Here is a 20,373-nt window from a genome sequence, read left to right as displayed (position 1 = left end):
GAGTCGTCAGAAACGACTTCCTGCCGCCGCTTTCCCGAGAGAAGAATGAAAGTGGAAGGAGAGAATGAGAAGCTGAAGTTAGAAAAGTCAAACTTGTGGGTCATGCAGAGGCGAGTGGGCTGATGACGTTCAGAATAAGTTTTGCTTCGGAGTGAAAGCCGTAACAGGCGTGAGAAATCCTCGCGGCTCAGAGTTTTTGCATCCGACTGCCCGACCCAGACTCGTCACCCCGCGCAGAGGTAAATTGCGTTGTCTGTGGAGTCGGGCCCAATACGATTGTCCGGCGTGGCAGTCAGTCAGTCAGTCAGGGAGCGGAGAGAGTATTTGGGTTAGGAGGGATAATCCACTCACCCCTAAAGAGGATTGCTGAATCTCACAGGCTTTGATGAGTTGTGAGCTGGTGTTTATTTCACCTCACAAGAACGGGGCCGTTTGTGTCAGAGCCAGGGCGCTTCGGCACGAGCGCCGCCTCACAGAGGCATCATGGGTAATTGCTCCAGCGCTTAGGAAAGTGGAGGGAAAAGGGGAGTAGAGGAAGAAAGAGGATAAAGGAGTAAGAGGGGGGGAGGATGCTACGGCTGTCCTGGCTCCTTGTCTCTGCACAGATCCGGCGTTTAGACAAGATGCTGTGAGACCTTCAAACTCAGAACGCTGTAAGCGTCCACCGAAAAACCATGCATGATCAAAAATTAAAAAGGAGGCTCCTATTAAACACAAAAGGATGTTTGTTAACAAGAAGCAGGGAAAGTGTGAAAGCAGGCGATGCTCTGCACCTCTCTCTCACATTTTAATTGGCTCACTTATTTTGCTCTGAAACTCCAGGACCACCCTGCTGAGAGAGAGAGAGAGAGAGAGAGAGAGAGAGGTTTCTGTCATGCTTCCTTTCCTCTGACCTCAGGAAGCACTAACTGTGGCCTTAATGTTAAACTCCGAGCAGCTGAGATGTGGCTGCGGGTTACACGGCTAACTCTTATCCCCTGAAGGAAGGAGATTTTAATTAACGGGACACAAAGCCTTTAATAAACCTGTGGCGCAGTAAACAATGGCTGCTGTCTGCGAGACGCTCTTCAGAGACCGATCAAAAACACAAAGTCCTATCTGCTGTTCCCGGCGACAGCTCCAAATAGATTTATTCTTTTTTTTTGTCTCAGATATCAGCTCGCTGCACCAGAAATGAACTCCTTCAGATCACGTCTGCAAAACGTGTGTGCAGTGTGTATTCATTGAAAGTTGGACGGACGTCTCTCCGAGTGTTTGGGTGGTCCGTACGGTTTATGTAAGTGAATGAACCTGTGTTCAGCAGTGTGTCGGCCGTCTCCACTGACGGACTGTGGCTTCACTTTTTCCCCCTCTGAACAGAGGAGCTCTGTCAAAGGCTTCAGGTCCGACTACAAGTCGTGTACAGTCCAACAGTGTGCACGCAGGAGGACGGCGTTCAGTGAATGTTCTGCCGTCGGAGCTGCATCAGCACAGATCTATTTATAGACGAAGACATTAACACCAGCTGGGAGAGATTAAAGTTAACGAGGACGATGGTCACAGCGAGTCGTGTACCAACACACACAATGAAAGTTGGAAAGTTGTGTAACGCTCGCTTGATACAGGAAGTCGTTGATAAGAGACGAACGTCACCTGACGTGAAAAATACATCGTGGTCAGAGATGTTGCGTTTCGCAGGCCACCGATTTACAAGACTGAAACAAAAACAGCTTTAAATGAATCACTGAGCTCATTTAGATGCATCATCTGGAAACATCAGTGTCACATTTCATGGATGCTTATTCAATAATCATGCAGGTAATAAGCAATAAGCCCCCTTCTGCTCGCCTCACCTAGTCCTTCATTTCCACCTCTGAAGGAAGGGAGCCAATCATCTGCTCTCCCAAAACAATAAATAAATAAATAATAAAGGGAGAGCGAGATGCTCCTTAAAGGTGCAAAGGAAATTGCCAATGCAGTCATGGATAAAAATAAACTTTTCCCTTTTTTTTCAACTCTTTATGTTTTCTGCAGATTTATCAGCTCATTGCAACAGATCGGTTTGAGCTGCACACTTTGCAGGCTCGCTGCATGAATAAAGGCGCGCGTCAGGGGAGCTACTATTTTTACAACACCTTCCGTCCTTGCAGACAGTTATGTAAGTACGAGTAGTTTAATTTAGCAGCGTCCAAGCTTCCACTCTTCTAATTGATGGCGAGCGACAGGAGGAGAGCGTCTGCCCTCTGAAGACCGCGGCGCTGCCCTCTCCTCTTCTGCAGCTGATTGAAATATTGCTCCCCGTTCAACCACTTCACTCACTTAAGTGCTGTGTTCCTGCACAGACATGCTTGATAGCATTCAATTTACTAACTGAATGAACAGGAATAACTCAACATGGCACTGCCCACACACACACACACACACACACACACACACACACACACACACAGACGCATGCATGCATGCAGAGACGCATGCACTGTTCCTCAGCCTTTTGTCAGAGTGAGATCAATAGGTGCTTCACTTCTCTGTGATGCTGTTTCTAACTGTGAGTCTGGTGGATACAAGTGAGATATAGAGCCCACTTCAGGATGAAATGATTTTCCCAGTGAGATGTAGACAGAGTGCCTGACCCGCTCTGACAGCTCGCTTATTGAGACAAAATGCACCTTCTCGTGATGTGGCGCCCTGAGGGGGGGCCGGCAGCCTCCCTGGGCCTCAACCACTCAACTGCATGTAATCTGACTTTTATTGTAACTGGGCAATGATCGCCGCCGTTCCACCTTCTCAATGACTGTCGAGTTTCTGGCGGTGTCTAAATCTGCTGAGGAAAATTACAGAACAGACTGCGGATCAGATTGCGCCTCATTTTTGGCCCGAGGTCAGCGAAGCAAACAGCTCGAGACGCTGATTGTTGCTAACTGACAAACGTGTTCGTCAAACACTGAGGCGTAGACGCCGTTAGAAAAGTGCACCCCATAAATTACTCTCTATTTCGGGTACATGTGTTTAAGGCATAAAGAACACGTCACCTTGACTCCCACATAACAAACATCCACTCAGACTCTTCTTGTGTCAGATGCTAGCAGATTTGACATCGGCTTTGTCCCGTCTTTGCCGAGGACAGAGTCAGATTTGAATTCTCTGTGACATGAGACAGACTGTTCTGGAGAGAAATGTCCTTTTCTTAAAGAGAATAAAAGATGTTACACGTTCAGACTTCCTTTATCAAAATCAAGCGTCGGGATCTCCGGCTGGTTTTAGCAGGATCATTTGGCTCCGCTCGGTGATGGACGCTTCCAAACAGCTCTGTACGTTTTTAATCAGCCAAATTTAACAATATCTTCATTGAGCTATAATTGAGTGTGTGCGTGCACATTGACTTAAATTATACTAAACCGTGTAATTCCCAGAATAAGACTGTTTACATGATGTTTGGTGTAAAACATCACAGTGCGCTCGGTGTGCCTGCTGCACAGCAAAGACAACATAAAAAACATAAAGAGGAGAAAAAAAGGAAACTGGCTCTCAAACAGGAAGAGGCGGCGAATGAAAGAGCCGTCACATAAAGCAGGTTCGTCGCCCTCCGACACATCACGACGATTTACTTCATAGCACATTAGAGCTGCCGTGATCTACTGTTGTTTTACATTAAAAATACCAAATATAACAGGACAACATAAACAGCATGGCGGCTTTAGAGGAAGAGTGTCTGAAGGATCCTGTTTGCTATCAGACTTTTAGTTTTACAATCTGAGGGAGAAAGAAAAGAACTTTTACTTAATGTACTTTGAGTGTGATCGCCTCCTTGGGTTACTTTATAGGCTGCAGGCGCTGCCACTTCATCAATAATAAACCCCCCCTTGATATATTTAAATGAAGAGTCTATAGGTTTTAAAATAACACTGACTTCTCGTCGCCCTTCCACGCAGGAGGATGAAGCGTATCTCACAGCAGAGAAGAATAGACGCTGCCTCCTTTGTTTTCCTGAGCTGATGCTGGAGTGGAGCCTGGTCTTGATCCAGCTCATTAAAACCCAGTTAATGTTTGTGCTGATGGCTCCACAGAGAGACACGTCGGTGCTGTTCTGCCTCTGAAGGAACGTCAGCTCAAAGCCTCCATGGCTCACAGACAACTCCGACGCTCCGCTCTCTGTAGGGATATCTTTAATTCACACACACACACATTCCCAATTTAATAATGTCAGAGTGGAAAGCCTTTTTATTGCATGCAGAATAATATTATGAGGATGAGTGTGTACCCGGGTGTGTGTCCGTGTTTGTGTGTATGGGAGAGACGTTGTTTTTGTTTGGTGTTGTTGACAGGAAGACGACATCTGAAACTTAGGAATTCGATTTGTTTTAAAGAAGGAAAAAAACAAAACGTCTGTTTCATATTCAGAAGTCGTGTCGTCTCCCCTCCCACTCCGCTGTAATGACTGTTTTCTTACATTTGTGTTCAATCATCTGTCAGGCTTCACACACACACACACACACACACACACACACACACCCTTGCTACATGTGATTAAAGACACACACACAAACACAAAGGAGGTGTGCAAGCCTCAGACGCTGTATTTCTGTTTCATTATGAGAGTACATATGACATTTCTCTGAGAGGTGCTGCATGAATTCAAAGTGAGAGCTCGGGGAAAATGGATTCTGCCACCGCGTTTGTTGTTATTGTAGCAGCAGCAGCAGCAGCTGTGTGCGACCTGTGTGAGTGTTAAGGTCAGATAAGCAGCCTTTGTGTGAGGCGGGATATCAAGGTCGGTGAGCGGAGAGCCGCAGGCTGACATCTGCTCACATTAGTCTTTAAAATGTGACCTTTTTATTCAGTGTTAACATGAACTTGTTGACTTTTATTCTCCGGCGAACGCGGCGCTCATTATTTCTGCTCGATTGTGTCGCTCATTACAAATTCACATCACCTATGTCATCATTTCCTGGATATTTCCAGAACAAATGGCAGCTTTTAACCTGAGTGTCTCCCCCCCCCCCCCTCCCCCCTCCCTCCGTGTGCAGGTGTAAAGGAGCGTCTCACTATGGGCTCTCGGCGGACAGGAAGCGACGCTCGCAGGAGGGCGAGTGCACCGACAGCACGTCAGAACTCACCATCGCCACGCTGCCCAACGACGGCCCGACCTCTGCCGCCGTGGCCCTCCTGTCGGACGAGCCGGGCCTGGTCAACCCCGCCTTCGACCCCAGCATGGAGGACAACAGCCAGTCGGGCAGCACGACCAGCCTGGCCGCCCGCAGCAGCACTAAAAAGAGTGAGTGTGACAAAGATGTGTGTGTGTGTGAGTGTGTGTGTGTGTGTGTGTGTGTGTGTGTGTGTGTGGTGACTTTCAGTCCTGTGTGCTGTGCTCATGTGTGCAGAAGCAGATGGAGAATAACACACACATTCTCTGTCATTTTGCTCAAGTACAACTTCACATATTTACGTAAGCAACATCTGGAGTTAGATTAAAAGTGCTGTTTTTACTTTTACAAAAAAACGAAAAGTAAAGTTAAGTCAAAGCGTCCCTCTTAAAGTCATCTCTACCACCTTACTGAATATCGGGACACATTTGATGTAGTTATTAAACAGGAAAGAGTGAACCATCACTCTTGTTTCTCTCTGCTCTGAATCAGCTGCTCGTTGTCGGCCATGTTGGCGCCTTTACTTTCGTCACATCTTTAACTTGTTTTCTTCATGTCACTTCTTGCCTGTGTGATAAGCACTAATTAACATCATGCAAAGTTGTCCTCTACGGGAGCCCAAAGAGGACATTGCATCTGTACTTGACTCTGTTTTTTTCCCTTTGATAACATTTCGTTTGTTTTTACCAAGAGAACGACAGAAGTTAACTTACATGTTTGGCTGTTTGCTTTCGCAAAGGTCGGGGCCTTCTGTAGGTTTATTAACTTTTTACATTGGTGATGTGCAAAAATGCAACAGAAGTAAAATAGAACTAAAGCAGCACGCGAGGAGGAAGAACACACTAATGATGAAGTGTAGGTGGGAAAAATCAATTTAGGCTCAGAAATGAAGTATTTTTTCAGGACTTCCCTCCTCTGACTATTAGTGATGTGCTGACTAGCAGCATATAACCAGGGGCTAATTCCACCTTTTAATGCAGTCTTTGTTCTCCCTAATGCTCTCTGACAGAAATCCTCTGAGTGAATCAACTGTATTACCTTGTTTTAACACCAATCTATAAACCCTGTGTGTGAAAACAGTGGAGAACAAACCGGGAGAGAAAGTCAGTGAGAGAGAGCGGGGCCGTTCTACAGTCAAGGAGAAATGGAAGGAGAGGGAGGTTAAATATAGCCGAGGCTGCTGTGTGTTGATGCCCCTCCTTCTCCATCCTCTTCTCCCACCTGTGTAACCAGGAAGCAGTCACGAGTGTCCCCCCCCCCCCCCAATAGCGTGAGCACGCAGGCGATGGGGACACCAAATGACGCTGCACCAGCACTTTGGGCCCAGTCGGCTAAGCGCCCACCACCACCACAAGCGCCACTACTGCTGAACAAGCTGTCAGCTCCAGAAGCGGCTGGCGCTTTTAAAGAATAATGTGGCTGTCAGGAGGCCTTGCAGCCCGCAGAGGGAGGGGGGAGGAAGGGGGGGGGGGGGGGGGGAGGTGTGCTGCAGAGGCTCACTGTATCCTGCACAGTGCAGCCGGACTTCGAGGCTGCTGCTCAAACATGTCCCCCGTCTTCTCAGTAAAGTTGCAGAAACCGTCGCTCTGGGATGGTCTCTCTTTTAGAGTCCATGTCGCGTTACATCACGGCTGTCGTTATGCAACCATGCAACTACACTCAGCAAGGAGTGGAATTATTAATTAAAGTTGAAAGCTCCTCCACCCACAAAAAAAAAAAAAAAAAGCTTTACTTGAGCTTATTTTAAGTAGCTCTACAAATAAACCTCACAAGAATAGGATGGACGAGAGTAAAAAGTGTGTTGACATATAGAGTGGTGTGATACAGTGCAGAGGGCTGCAGGAAATGACTGAACAAAGTTGTCAAGCAACAACACTTAAAACATTGATTCAGCATGTTCCTTAAAGGTTCCCTGTGTTTCAGTGAAAACAAAGTTGTTTACATCGGGTATTTCAGTTCTAACAAAAGCACATCCACATAAAACAGGACAGTGTTTACAGGAGCATACTGTCCATACTGCAGCAATAACATGACCCAAACCACATTTAGTACCTCGTCTTTCATCCATGTCAAAGCGAACTCCAGTGTTTCCACAATCAGCCACAGAAGCTTGTTGGCTCATGGAGCCTGACACACAGTTACTCCAATGCATTCAAAACAGCACTTATTACATTGGAGACATAAAGTTTGGTTCCTCTGCAGATTCCCTGAAACTGGAGGCATGAAGTTTGAAGAGCGTTATAGCACTTGTTTTTATGCGTCTGATGAATGTGCTGTAGTCAAATGGTGAAAGTGGAAAGACCTCGTCCCTGCTCACTGAGGCGCTTCAGAAGGGGCCACATGTTTGTATGGTGTGTATTGTGAGAGAAGCCACATCCTCAGCCTAATACATCTAAATGTATGTGCAGCACCACGGCTTTAAGACCATAATTAGAAGACAACAAGCCAGAAAAAAACGAAAAGAACAATTTCAAACAAAATATCCGACTCTGATAAACAGAGATCAGGTGAAGAATCTGCCACATGTCCTGGAGAACATGCGTGACTTTGGGCATTATACAAAACAGAGTCAAAACTCTACATGTGTTTATTATTCAAAATGAATCTGCTGGATGAAACAGACAACACATCAAAACATCAACACAGATCTCAAACATCCACTGAGGAGGCGGAGGCCTCTGATTGGCTGTGAGGGGGCAGATTCAGACATGTCTGGGCATGTTGAGGGTGAAGTGTACTATAAAAGGCCTCTTCCTTTCTGTCCCCCTTTCTTCTGCACAGTCAGGAACTTTGACCGATCTTCAGTGAGGAGCCGATCCTTCAGGAGGTTGAACCGGGCATTCAGCGTGTTGCGGCGGACCAAAAGCGGCAACGCAGTCAGCAACGAGACGTCCGAGGAGAGGGACAATGCGAGGAATTCCAGCGTGCCACCGGAAGGTATGCATCCGAGCTGGCATGTGCTTCCTATAGTGGGTGTACTTTGTGCATTCAGTGGCGTGTCTCAGTTGTGTGATGCCACTGCTTCCTGATGCACTTCCTGATCCCCTGAGGAGGGTCAACGTGTGTGCGTGTGACCAACAATGTGTCTGGGTGTGATGTTCCCTCAGCTGGGAGCACACAGTGTAACAGAAGCATATGTTGCTTTTAATAATTCAGCTACCGATTGCATAAGTCCATCGGTGCAGCGCTGGAGACGGATCAAGGAGGGAGAGAGAGGCAGCCTCAGACGGGATACTGGAGGTCACCGGAGATGTGGATGACGATGATGTCCTTTATCTCTCCTCCACCTCCAGGTCTTTATCCCGTCCTTTTTGTTGACCTCCATCCCAGCTGGGGGTCATCAGGTTTGCACCAACTTGATGGAGAAGTCCCCAGAGAGAGCAGAACTGTTGGACCTTTAAGACGTTCTGTAGTAAAAGAAGTATTTAATGTACAAAATCTACAGCCAGACTCTGGTTGTAGGACAAAAGAAGATTGTCAGTCACGAGGAGAGCGATCCTTAGAAGAACTGCAGAGTGATGGGAGAAGAGAAGGAATGCTGTATTGCGTAAGAATGAAGGATGACAAATGATCAGGGACTAGATTATTCACTGACTGACAGAACAGATTAAATATTCATTGGCTGCCACTGGAGAGACAAAGATGGAGGGAGAGGATGAAGAACAAACGCAGGGAAGAGCGGATACAGAGAAAGACAACCCGAGATAAGGAAACAAATAAATAAGTTGTGAAGTCCCCACGGACTGAGGAGAGAGAGAGAGGATGAAAGAAGAGAGACAAACACCGACAGGCAGGTTGAAAGAGAGTGTGATGGGGAGAAAGAAGGGTTACATAACAGCTGCAGGTCCCTGTGTTAATGTGGTCTCCACCCTGGAAGCAATCTGCTGCGATAACGACAAAATATTGACTTTGGAAAGGAGAAAGTGCAGCGTGAGTAGAACGAACGGTCGAGGTTACGGAGCAGAGACAGCCGACTGAGGGAGAGAGAAGTAGAAGAAAAAAACGATGAGGAATATATCTTCTCTGTCATTTAATGGTCAGGGCTGTTGGCCAAGATGGCCACAAAAAGATCCCCACCCACCGCCAAATGGTCCAATCCAGGATATGTCATTCTGCTGTGTGGTGTAATTCACAACCAGGAAATGAAGGGAGGGGAGTTTAGAATGAGATAAAACCAGCACACAAGCATATATCTCTGATTCATTTAACTGTGGGAAAATTAGATTTTGTCCATTTAAATCCTTTAATTTGGATGTTTATTGTTGTATATACTGCTTCAAATAGTTGTTTCTAATAGAGGTGGGACTTTAATGTTAATTACGATTAATTAATTACAAGAAAATAACGCATACATTTTTTTAAACGTATTTAATCACAGTTTGCCTCATAAACAGCACAGAACTGTTTGTCATTGCTATGTGCTAGCTTAGCGCTAGCTTTGTGCTAGCTTCGTGCTAGCTTAGCGTTAGCGCTAGCTTAGCGTTAGCGCTAGCTTTGTGCTAGCTTCCCCACAAATACAAACAAGAAGCATTTGCAGCCTAAACTCGACTAAATGACTGACTTCAGGACCTAAATTAGTAATTCATCATCTGATAAACTTATAAATTCACTTTCTAAATTGATCGTTCTGGACTGTAGACCACTAATAGTGGTAGAAGATAAGGGGTTAGAAAATGTGCTACAGTTAGCAACGTGTGATCCAACTTTCCAGCTGCTGAGCAGAAAAACTATTTCAAACAAGCTCCAACAGCTTTATGAAACTGAGAAGCAAATAACACTGCATGCATTGTATTCATTCATCCACCAAAATCCATTTAGACTGAGAAGTGTTGCTGTTTAGGGCAAATATTGTGACGCACTTAAAATGTGATTAATTAATTAGAAAGCCCTGAGTTAATTAGTTAAACATTTTTAATCAAGTCCAGCCCCTTGTTTCTAAGAGTGAAGACATTTGTGTATATTTTCAGAAATTATACTTTGATGGTGCCCGTTGATTTCCTTCAGTACTGTGGCGAACAAAGAGTTTAGTTCTCACAAGACGAACAGATTTCTTTGCGTTTTGTGATCCAAGCTAAGTTTGTGCACATTCGAGCTCCCAACACGAGTAACCCTGTGGAAATCTGAAATTGAGGGTTTTCCCAAGCATAGTTGTTACAGATGTATGTGACTAATGATACAAACATTGAGTGGGTTGATCAGCCAAGTGAATTTTCCCTCTTGGCTTGTACAAGTTTGTTTTAGTAACCTGAGGGAGTAGAGACAGCTGGTTTCACTGCTCGCCCTCGCTCCACCACGTCTACCTCTCTCTCTCTCTCTCCCACTTCCTCTTCTGTTTTATTTGGCACCATGTCCGATTTTTTTTTAATGTTTTACAGTAAATTAAGAGCCAAACTCAGCCTTCTTTTTTTTTCATTCTCCCTCAGTGCTGACTCTCCCTCAGCTGCATCACCTGATCCCTGACGGCGAACTCACCAGTATAAAGATCACACGGGTTGATCCCTCGGACCCGCTCGCCATCAGCATCGTCGGTGGCAATGAGACCCCGTTGGTGCGCATCCTCATCCAGGACATCTACAGAGAAGGGGTCATCGCTCGGGACGGTCGCCTGCTGCCTGGCGACATGATCCTGAAGGTATCACAGAGCAGATTGGTTCCACTAATCAGAAAGAAGGGATCAAAGCTGAAACGTCTCCGTGTAAAGCTGCTTGAGTCACAAATCCATAAAACCCTCCTAACTACAGTATGTGATGTAAAGTCTTCAGAAACTGGATATTTGATCTGGCACTTGATCAAATTTAATCAAAGAATTGTGTGACCCAGTTTTTAGTCACTTGTTGAAATGTAGATTCCTGCAACAAACACTGAATGTCCTCTGCACAATTGTGTGCAGAGCCAAAAAGATGCAAATCAAAACATCACCCACACCGCCACAGAATTTGAATGTGCAAAAAAAGGAGCTTTTTTTTGTTTGTTTTTCTTGTAGTTAAACAAGTTTAAAGTTTACTTCCATTCTGTTAAGTGAATGCTGTTTATTATTATTATTAGAAGAAGAAGAAGAAGAATGCCTTTATTGTCATTATACAAATTGTACAATGAGATGACTTGGCTTCACCTTAAAGTGCACACAGCTAAGAACAAAAAAACAACAACAACAACAACAAGCGTATGGGTCAAAAAGAAAAACAAGTGACCCTCGTTAAGGGAAGGTGGGATATGTGTGGTAGGACTCCTTACAGTTTGCAGCATACTAAATTTAAATAGATAAACAGACATCAGATTTCTTATTGCACAGTACGAGATATCAGGTCTATAGTAGCGTGTCAAATATAAATAGTGCATTGTAACTATTTTCACAGATGTAGTTTTAGGAGTATATAAAATTTAGAAATATAAATGTCACAGTATGAAATGTAATTTTTGCAATATATAAAATATAGAATATAAATATTTGCACAGTATAGAATGTATTTAGCGGTAAATAGAATATAAAAATAATAATAAAAAATATATATTTACACAGTATGAAAGTGATTTAAGCAGGATATAAAATATAAAAAACATATAGATATTGCACAGTATGGATGTGATTTTAGAAGTATATGAGATATAAAAACCAATAAATATTGCACTGTATGGAAAGTAGTTTTAGCAGGAATATAAAAAAAAGAAATATTTTCACAGTATGAAAAATCTAGAACTACAACAGAATATACGATATAAATATAAATATTTCACAGAATGAAATGTAAACTGTAGCAGAGATATAATAAATATAGCACTGCATGAAGTAAACTATAGTGGAAAAATATACAATAAGTATTGCACAGTGTGGGGTAAATTTATTATAATTTATTATAACCTTTATTGAACCAGGAAGAGAAACTCATTGAGATTAAAAATGTGTTTTTCAAAGTGTCCTGGACATGACGAGCAGCAACACAAGAGCAGACAACGAGCAGCCAAACATAGAAATACAAAAATACATCAAATACATTACAAATAAATTATTGGGCAAATGAAAGACACAGAATCAGAATCTTCCTTAAACATAAAGATGTATAAATGAGACTCAGCGATGTGCCGTCCTTTTAAAGCGCTCCTCTCTCGCTCTCTCAGGTGAACGGCATCGACATCAGTAATGTCCCGCACTGCTTCGCTGTGGCGACCCTCAAACAGCCCTGCCAGCTCCTCCGGCTCACCGTGCTCAGAGAACAGCGCCATCGCTACCGCTCGCACTCGCATGGCCACCTGCACGGCCACGGCCACCTGCACGGCCACGACGTCGCCGGCGGCGGTCACCTGTCTCACGGCCTGCCGCACCTTCCCTTGAGGGACGACAGCATCCACGTGGTGCTGAATAAAAGTGCCCCGGACGAGCAGCTGGGGATCAAGCTGGTGAGGCGGCCGGAGGAGCACGGCGTGTTCATCTTCCACCTGCTGGAAGGCGGCCTGGCAGCGCGGGACGGACAGCTGTGTGTCGGTGACCGCGTGCTCGCCATCAACGGGCACGATCTCCGTTATGGAGCTCCAGAACACGCGGCTCTGCTCATCCAGGTCAGCTGAGAGGTCTTAAATAAATCGATGAAACTAAGGCGTCGTGTTTATTTGTTTGGGGAAGTTTCCGATCTGTGGGAGTCTAATGAGTCCTCATGTTGCAGACCGTAAACGACCGGTCTGGTCTGACTCTGTCCCCCCTGAGGTATTAAAGATAATTGTGGTGATTCAGGCTAATTGTGTTGTGTTGTGTTGTCGTGTCTGCACTCGCTGCAGTTAATAGTATGTAATTGTGGTGATTCCCTGATGGACAGCATGTGGCTGCCTCTGGTTCCTGGTTGATGCCAGTCTATGGTGGCGTGTTTGCGGTTAATTGTGGTTAATTGCAGTGTTTGTGCGGCTGGCTGTGCAGGGTCTCTGGGACTGGAGTTCCTGTCTGAGCGGCTCTCGAGGGTCTCCGTGGAGCCAGCATGGCCTCTCAGAGCAGCCACTCTCTGTCAGAGATTAAGAACTGGCAGGGCAGAAATTAAATTAGTCCAAGTAAAGCAATAATGGGCCAGACTGGCTAATTCAGGAGTCAGCTGTGTGCAGCGGAGACCTGCAGAAATCCCAGGGGGGGGGCAGCCAGCCAGTCAGTCTGTGTGTCTGATGGACTACTTTGCATATGAATCTGTGAATGAGAGTGAGTGGACTGGCAAGTTAGGAGGAGACTTACAAACTCAGAGAACAGATCCAGGTGGAGGTTTGCTGCCTTCTCACATCGATGACACGATTGATGAATTTAAATTTTATCCCAAAATGAATTTTTAACTGATTCAAAAATACAAATAAAGACATGAGAATATATTTTTGCCTTCAAACACAACTCTGGATGTGAAAGAAGTTTTATATCTGATGCTTAAAGAACAAACAAACCTCTGGATGCTTTGAGCTGGACTATAGTTATGTTTTTGGCTTTTCCATAACAATGAAACAACATGGCGGCTGTTAGCGTGCGCTAACAGATGGAGGGGCTACATTTGATTGTTTTTTCTACAGACTGTACCTTTAAGTGTAATGATAGTTTCTTACATGTCTTGTGTTATTCAAAGGTGCTCATAGTTGGATTTTCTCACCATTCACAAAGTCCATGCTAACTGTTTGTCCTGCTACGCTACGCTAACCAGTTAGCTTTCCTGCAGTCTGGAATGTAAAAGACAAACTTCTTCTGAGTATAACAAACATAAAAATACGAAGCAAGTATCGACAGCTTCTATCATCTCTTCATGTTTTCCAGGCGAGTGAGGAGGGAGTGCACTTCATCGTGTCTCGTCAGATCTGCCTGCCCACCCCAGACATCCTCCAAGAGGCTCCATGGGGCATGGACGGTCCCCCACCGTATTCCCCCGTGGACATCGAGCAAACACTCCTGGTGAGCAGCAAATACAGACGCAAACAGCAGCCGGCTCACAGACGAGCTTTATTCCTCTGTCTCCCCCGTCCCGTGATAAATATTCTCTTTCAGGTGCAAATGATCCGTGGAGGTATTATTCCCCCATCAAAGCCGAGCGTGTCATTCTGGCAGTGCAGCTGGAGGGGAACTTTTCTCCTCTTCAGAGACGCGCTGCATCCAAATCAGCAGTGCACACATCCAATTTTTTTTATTTTTTTTTTTACCAAACAGAAAGCAGACACTCACCTCGCAGGATTAAGATTATCCTCCTCCATCCTCTGCTGACAGATTTTCTCGTTTCCTTCCTGCAGCTGGTGGCGTATCCCGTTCTTAAAAGTAGAGATGTCATTTGACGGACACAACTCACATTATGGTGGCCTTCACATGCAAACACTAGTTCATGATATTTTATGTAAGGTTGTTAGTAACCTAGTGTTTGTTGAAGTTTTAGAGAAAAAGACAGCCTCATGCTTTATATTCCCTCTGGACTTCCTTACATCTAGATGACTTTATTTTCGGCTTTGACAGAATGGATGAGATTTGACGAGGTTGCACAGGAAGTAAATAAAACCTTTATGAGCACCTTTAGATGAGGGATAAGCTTTTATGTTGTTACGTTGTCTGGTAGGTCTCTTTTCTTTTATTTCACACAAAGGGCAAATATTTCATTCTTTAAAAAAAAAACAACCTTCAGATCTGATGTTTTCTATTGGTCCATCATTGTTCTGTGTGTTCACCAACCTTCACACCGAATCCTAAACGAGAAGGAATAAATCAATTCCCTCAAATGAAAAGAATCTTGTTTTAAATAAATGTGGACTGAATGTGGTTTATCCTGGCTGCTTGGGAGAGTGTGTGCATGTGTGTGTGTGTGCATGTGTGTGCATGTGTGTGTGTGTGTAGACAGTATTTATGCAGCTATAGTGCGTGCTGTGCCCCGGGGTCAGTCACGTGACGGCGAGCGATCTCCTCGCGTATGTGAATCGCAGCACTTTAGCGACGCAGTAGAAACAACATCCCATCAAACCTCCATGTGTTGGTCATTAAAGCTTTACTCTGCAGCGCCGTCCCCCGTCTGACACACAAACACGGCCGCCATAAATATAATCCGATTGGCTTTATCCCACACACAGACTCGCTCAGCCAACCAAATCACACATCATCATGACGTCCGTGAATAAATCACCTCTGAACATCCCACGTGCACATGCAATGAAGACGCACCGTCCTAATCACCATCCTATATTATAAATCACACATTATGCTAATGAGGTCGTTCATTAATGACCACCGATGTCTGTGTCAGAGGACTGATGCTCCCACAGCTCAGCGTGTGAATCCTCCTGCGCTGTCATCGAGCCAGCTATCACCCCCCCCCCCCCCCCCCCCCAGAAAACAGACTTTATTAATATGCAAATGTCTCCTCCTGATCTAATTAGATTACGTGGCGTATATAAGGTGCCCTTGGTGTCACAATTAAGTTCATATCATGTTCGGTCCTGAGTAATTGTGTTTATCAAAGTGTGGATACACAATCAAAGACAGCGTGATTATATGTGACCTTTTATATCCACCACGGCTGCATAGAATCACAAGAACTTCAAAATCCTTTTAATGTTCTTTCCCATTTTTAGAGACGCTTGATAACAGTGGCCTCTGGATGTATAGATCATCTGTAGACACAGGATGTCAGGAGGGAAGCTATGATGAATCACAGCATCGATGACCGAGCGATGAAGAGTGTAAAATGTAACCGCTGGATTTCAGACAGATTAAATGAAAGTACATTACATTTCGGGGTCGCCGGTGGCGCAGCGGCAGTCCCATGTATTGAGGCTCAGTCGTCACGTGGGCGGCCCGGGTTCGCGTCCAGCCTGTGGCCCATTTCCCGCATGTCTCTCCCCACTCTCCCTCCCTGATTTCTGACTCTGTCCACTTTCTTCCCTCTATAATAAAGGCCAAAAATAAATCTTTAATAAAAAAAAATAAAAGAAAGTTCATTACGTTTGTTAGCTTAACGCTCAGTTTTGACCAAACTACTTTACTGCACGGTCCTAACATCTCCAACATCTGTGCTGCTCTCCAGATGTGCACCACACGCGGTGAAACTCACTCTGCATGAACTGTGTGTGTCCTTCAGGACGCCTGTCAGAAGCCGGCGTGCTACGAGAAGACGGTGACTCTGACCAAGGAGCCGTACGACTCGCTGGGCATGACGGTAGCCGGAGGGATGTCCAGCCGAGGGTGGGACCTGCCCATTTACGTGACAAACGTCGACTCTGACGGAGTGGTGGGACAGGAGGGCTCCATCCGGAAAGGTATTAACGAACGAGCTCCGACAGATGTCTCTCCATCCATCACTCACCTGTAAACTCCATTTTCTAATTGTTTGAACGTTGCTCATGTAGTTACTCACGACGTCACGTTCAGCGCTTTGTGCAGATAATTACTCGTTTACAGGATGGAGTATTTGTTCTGTGAGGCTGGCAGACTGTCGGGGGGGATGATGCATACTTTGTATTTAAAGAAGAGGATGAGTGATGAACACTTAGGATTCATGTTTCATTATGAAGTTTATCCAAGCAGCAAAAAAAAAAAAAAAAAACTCAGCGGTTCAGCGCTCCACAAATTGGCTCTAAAAGATGCAAAGAAGCAGGAGCAGAGAAGATCTCAGGACTCGTTGTGGAGCGGCTTGATTATTCTGCTCCGTGGAATCAGTCAGCTCTGAAATAGAGCTGCAGCCTCTGGAGTCTGGAAAGAAGGGAGACGTTTATCATCCTAACCACAGATTCCAGCAGATCCATCATATAACATGAACATATTACGGCCTGTTATCAGACTCGATGGCCCCTCCTTCAGGATCCGTGTATGAGAGCAAGCTGCAGCAAACAGACGTAAAATCAAGTCTGTCCTGTGCACAGTTCAAGGTGTGCACATGGCTGAATTCATGCAGGACACAGAGGCAGCAGCTGTGTGTGTGTGTGTGTGTGTGTGTGTGTGTGTGTGAACCCTGTTTTCTTTATTGTGATTGACTGCTCATTTGCATATCTGTGCAGAGCAAACGTGTCCTTTGAGCTGCTCTCTAGCAGGCTGGACCGTGCTGTCTGTTTCTCTTTGCAGCACTTTCATCATTAGGAGGCTTTTTAAAGCGCAGGTGGCTCCTGGTTTCCATCCTTTGTGTCGTCGCAGGGAGCTTTTTGCATATTAATCAGGCGGATGATGAGCCCCTGCCTTGTGAGGTCTTTTGAAAAAAAAAAAAAAAAAGATTTAATGAGGGCAGAAACCCTGCGCCGAGGCTGAGGGCTGATCTGTGCTGTCCCCTTCCGCCCCCCGCAGGTGACATCTTGCTAAACGTAAACGGCGTGGACCTGACGGGGGTGACGCGGAGCGAGGCCGTGGCAAACCTGAAGAACACCTCGTCTCCCGTTGTGCTCAAGGTCCTGGAAATGCGTCCTCCCGACGAGAGCCTGCAGGACTGCGCGCTGCCCCCCTGTCTCGCACCCTCACCCACAGACAGCACCAAGAGCCCGCTCCCCAACGACGACTACTCCCCGCTGTGGGTGTCATGGCTGCAGCTCCCCAGGTCAGTCCGCATGAGCCCAAGTATTTCTGAGCCTGTCATAATCTATCGCCCGACACTGGACCCTCTGACCTGTGCAAGCTGGTGCCAGCTGGAGAGAGAGAGAGAGAGAGAGGGAGAGAGAGCGAGAGAGAGAGAGAGAGAGAGAGAGAGAGAGAGAGAGAGAGAGAGAGAGAGAGAGAGAGAGCGAGAGAGAGAGAGAGAGCTCATTATACTTCCAAACTTACTTTTCTGCTTAAATATTCACTGCTGTTTTATCAGTGAATATTGAATGTATTTTATTTATCAGGAAACAATGAATGCTTTTTTGCTTAAAGTGAAATAAAAATAGGGGCCATAACTGAGTCCTGATCCACTATGGGACTGCGGTCCAGTCCACTTTAAAGGATTTGGTCTATCTCTGTGAGACCGATATGGAAGCCAGACTCTTTTACCTCCTGGGAGGGAAAGTGGCCCCGTTCGCACGGTGTCTATGACTTCACGTTGCAGTGGAGAGATTAAGGTTTCTAATCTCTGTCTCTTGGCTGCTGCAGGCATCTGTACTGCTGCAAAGACATCGTCCTGCGGCGGAGCACCTCGGGCAGCCTGGGCTTCAGCATCGTGGGAGGTCAAGAGGAGGTCAACTGCAATCAATCCTTTTTTATCCGCTCCATCGTGGAGGGGACGCCGGCGTACAACGACGGGCGGATCAGGTATTCACACTGAGTTTATCTCTTGTTGCTGCAGAGCAGAGATACGCCAGGCGGAGAGATCCTTTTAATATCCTCAAAATCATTTATTAAAGTGCTACAAGGAGCGGATGATGAATGACAAACATCTGCTGGTTAAAGTTTCTGAAATGAAATGATTTGCTGATCATGTTGGAGAGAAAAGAGGATTTTAAACTGTGTGTTTTTAAGATGCATAAAGTGACATCAGACCACAAAAAAAAAAAAAAGCAGGTTTTTTTTCTCAGAGGAGTTCAAGCTGGAGGACATCTCAGTCCTGTTCAGCTACAGCGGGACCTGAAATGAAAGATACTGTCCTTGGCTAATGCAGACACAAAGTTTTCTGTTGGATGAAAGGACGACTTGTTTAAAGTCCACTAACATCATCTTTAACAAGTCACTGTTTTTATGTCATTATATAACAAACACTTTCTGAAAGGTCAGGGTTTGTGACTTTTATCGTTTTGTTTATAAAAAGTCTTTTAAGATTTTTAATTTGACAAACGAATAGACTGCAGATGTAAACAGCTCCAATCCATCAAATGGCAGCATGTATGTTTTTTTAAATATTTTTTCAACCCTTATTGAGCGAGAGGTGGATCGTGTAGGAAATCAGGGAGCGAGAGGGGAATGCAGGAAAGGGCCTCAGGTTGGGGTCGAACCCAGGCCGCCCACGTGAGGACAATAGCCTCCATACATCGTGACGCGAGCGCCACCACTGCGCTACAGGCGTCCCCACAACATTTATGTTTAATACTGTAAATGTTCCCTTCATAAATAACAGTTAAAGTTGCAGCTATGAGAAATTGCGACGAGCACGTTTTGCAGCTTTCTGCATGAAAAGGTCTAAACCTTCTTTGCAGTCATCCTGAGTGTGGGCGAGGGAGAGGAGGGGTCTCAGCGGGCTGCTGCAGCGAAGCCTAAAGCTTCTGCACATTGGGAGGCTCCACCCACATTTGTTAATTTTGATAATGTAAAAGCAATCTAAATCGTGTTGCATCAATCACTATAGGCTGAGCGAGTCCGTGTTGGAGACAGATGGTCCAAAGAGATCTGCACAGCTGGACAGAGATTGTGAATTTGATGTTTCTTTGTAACACAGCCGAATGTTGTCCTGTCTCAAGTGTCTCTTCTGGTCCCTCTGCAGGTGTGGGGACATTTTGCTGGAGGTGAATGGGAAGAGCACATGGGGGATGACTCACACAGCGCTGGTCCGCCTGCTGAAGGAGCTTCGGGGCAGGATCACTCTCACCATTGTGTCGTGGCCGGGCAGCCTGATGTAGCTCTGAACCCGACAGCATGGACCAACAAATGTGGGAGGCGGAGCTTCAGACTGGCGTACCCTCCCCTCAGCCTGCTGTGTGGGAGGAGCTTAGATTAGAGCTGTGCGTGTTTGGATTTCTCCCTTCTGATGGACGGCCGAGACTTTGCTGAGTGTGGAGAAGGACAAACTTCAGACTGGGTTTTTTTTTTTTGAAACCAGAGATGAACCTGGCCCTCCGAGGACCGACACAGAACGGGGGAGGATCCAGGACTGAGCCACTTCAGACTTGAGATGTCAAGAGGACACGTCGTTGTCTGGGCGTGGCACCCAGAGGTGGGGTGGGCGGAGCCAGAGGAGACACAATACGTTGCCAATTCCAGTAGTTAAATATTATGGTATGCATTAAGTTGGACTCACATTTCTTTACTGTAAATGTTGGGTGTTTAAAAAAAGAACAAAAAAAAAAAAAAAAAAAGGTTCTGATCCAAGCACTTGTGATACGTTTCTTCTGTTTGTTTGTGGTTCGGCTCCATCCTGTTTGTACTGACAGTGGTTGTCATCTTCATCCGTTAACCTGACGACACGTTGCCAAGTAGAAGTCTGTGTTGAGGTTTTTTTTTTTTTCTCTGATTTTAGAGCTAAATTATCAAACCACTGGCAATAAAACAAATATATTAAAAAGGAAAATAAAGGATCAGTGTGTTCATAAGGTGTAAAAAAAAAATATATTTAATTAGGTGAAATTGTGGAGGCCTTACTCATTTTCTTACTTT

At 45.4% G+C, this 20,373-nt stretch overlaps 1 protein-coding gene across 2 annotated transcripts in view; it reads left to right on the top strand.

The window, feature by feature from the left end:
• The window catches only part of lnx1 (ligand of numb-protein X 1), a 44,240-nt gene extending 23,937 nt beyond the window's left edge, over positions 1–20,303 (top strand). For both annotated transcript variants that reach the window (XM_079350796.1, XM_079350797.1), the window contains 9 exons: positions 5,007–5,254; positions 7,905–8,060; positions 10,547–10,755; positions 12,240–12,677; positions 13,894–14,028; positions 16,190–16,367; positions 17,386–17,632; positions 18,163–18,321; positions 19,484–20,303. In XM_079350796.1, the coding sequence (XP_079206922.1) occupies positions 5,007–5,254; positions 7,905–8,060; positions 10,547–10,755; positions 12,240–12,677; positions 13,894–14,028; positions 16,190–16,367; positions 17,386–17,632; positions 18,163–18,321; positions 19,484–19,619 (1,906 nt within the window). In that variant the 3' untranslated portion in view covers positions 19,620–20,303. The remainder of the gene's footprint in view (positions 1–5,006; positions 5,255–7,904; positions 8,061–10,546; positions 10,756–12,239; positions 12,678–13,893; positions 14,029–16,189; positions 16,368–17,385; positions 17,633–18,162; positions 18,322–19,483) is intronic.
• Positions 20,304–20,373: the final 70 nt, after the last annotated feature.

This window comes from Symphodus melops (genome assembly GCF_947650265.1).
Source record: "Symphodus melops genome assembly, chromosome: 8".
Taxonomy (NCBI): Eukaryota; Metazoa; Chordata; class Actinopteri; order Labriformes; family Labridae; genus Symphodus; species Symphodus melops.
This window is presented reverse-complemented; position numbering and strand designations above follow the sequence as displayed.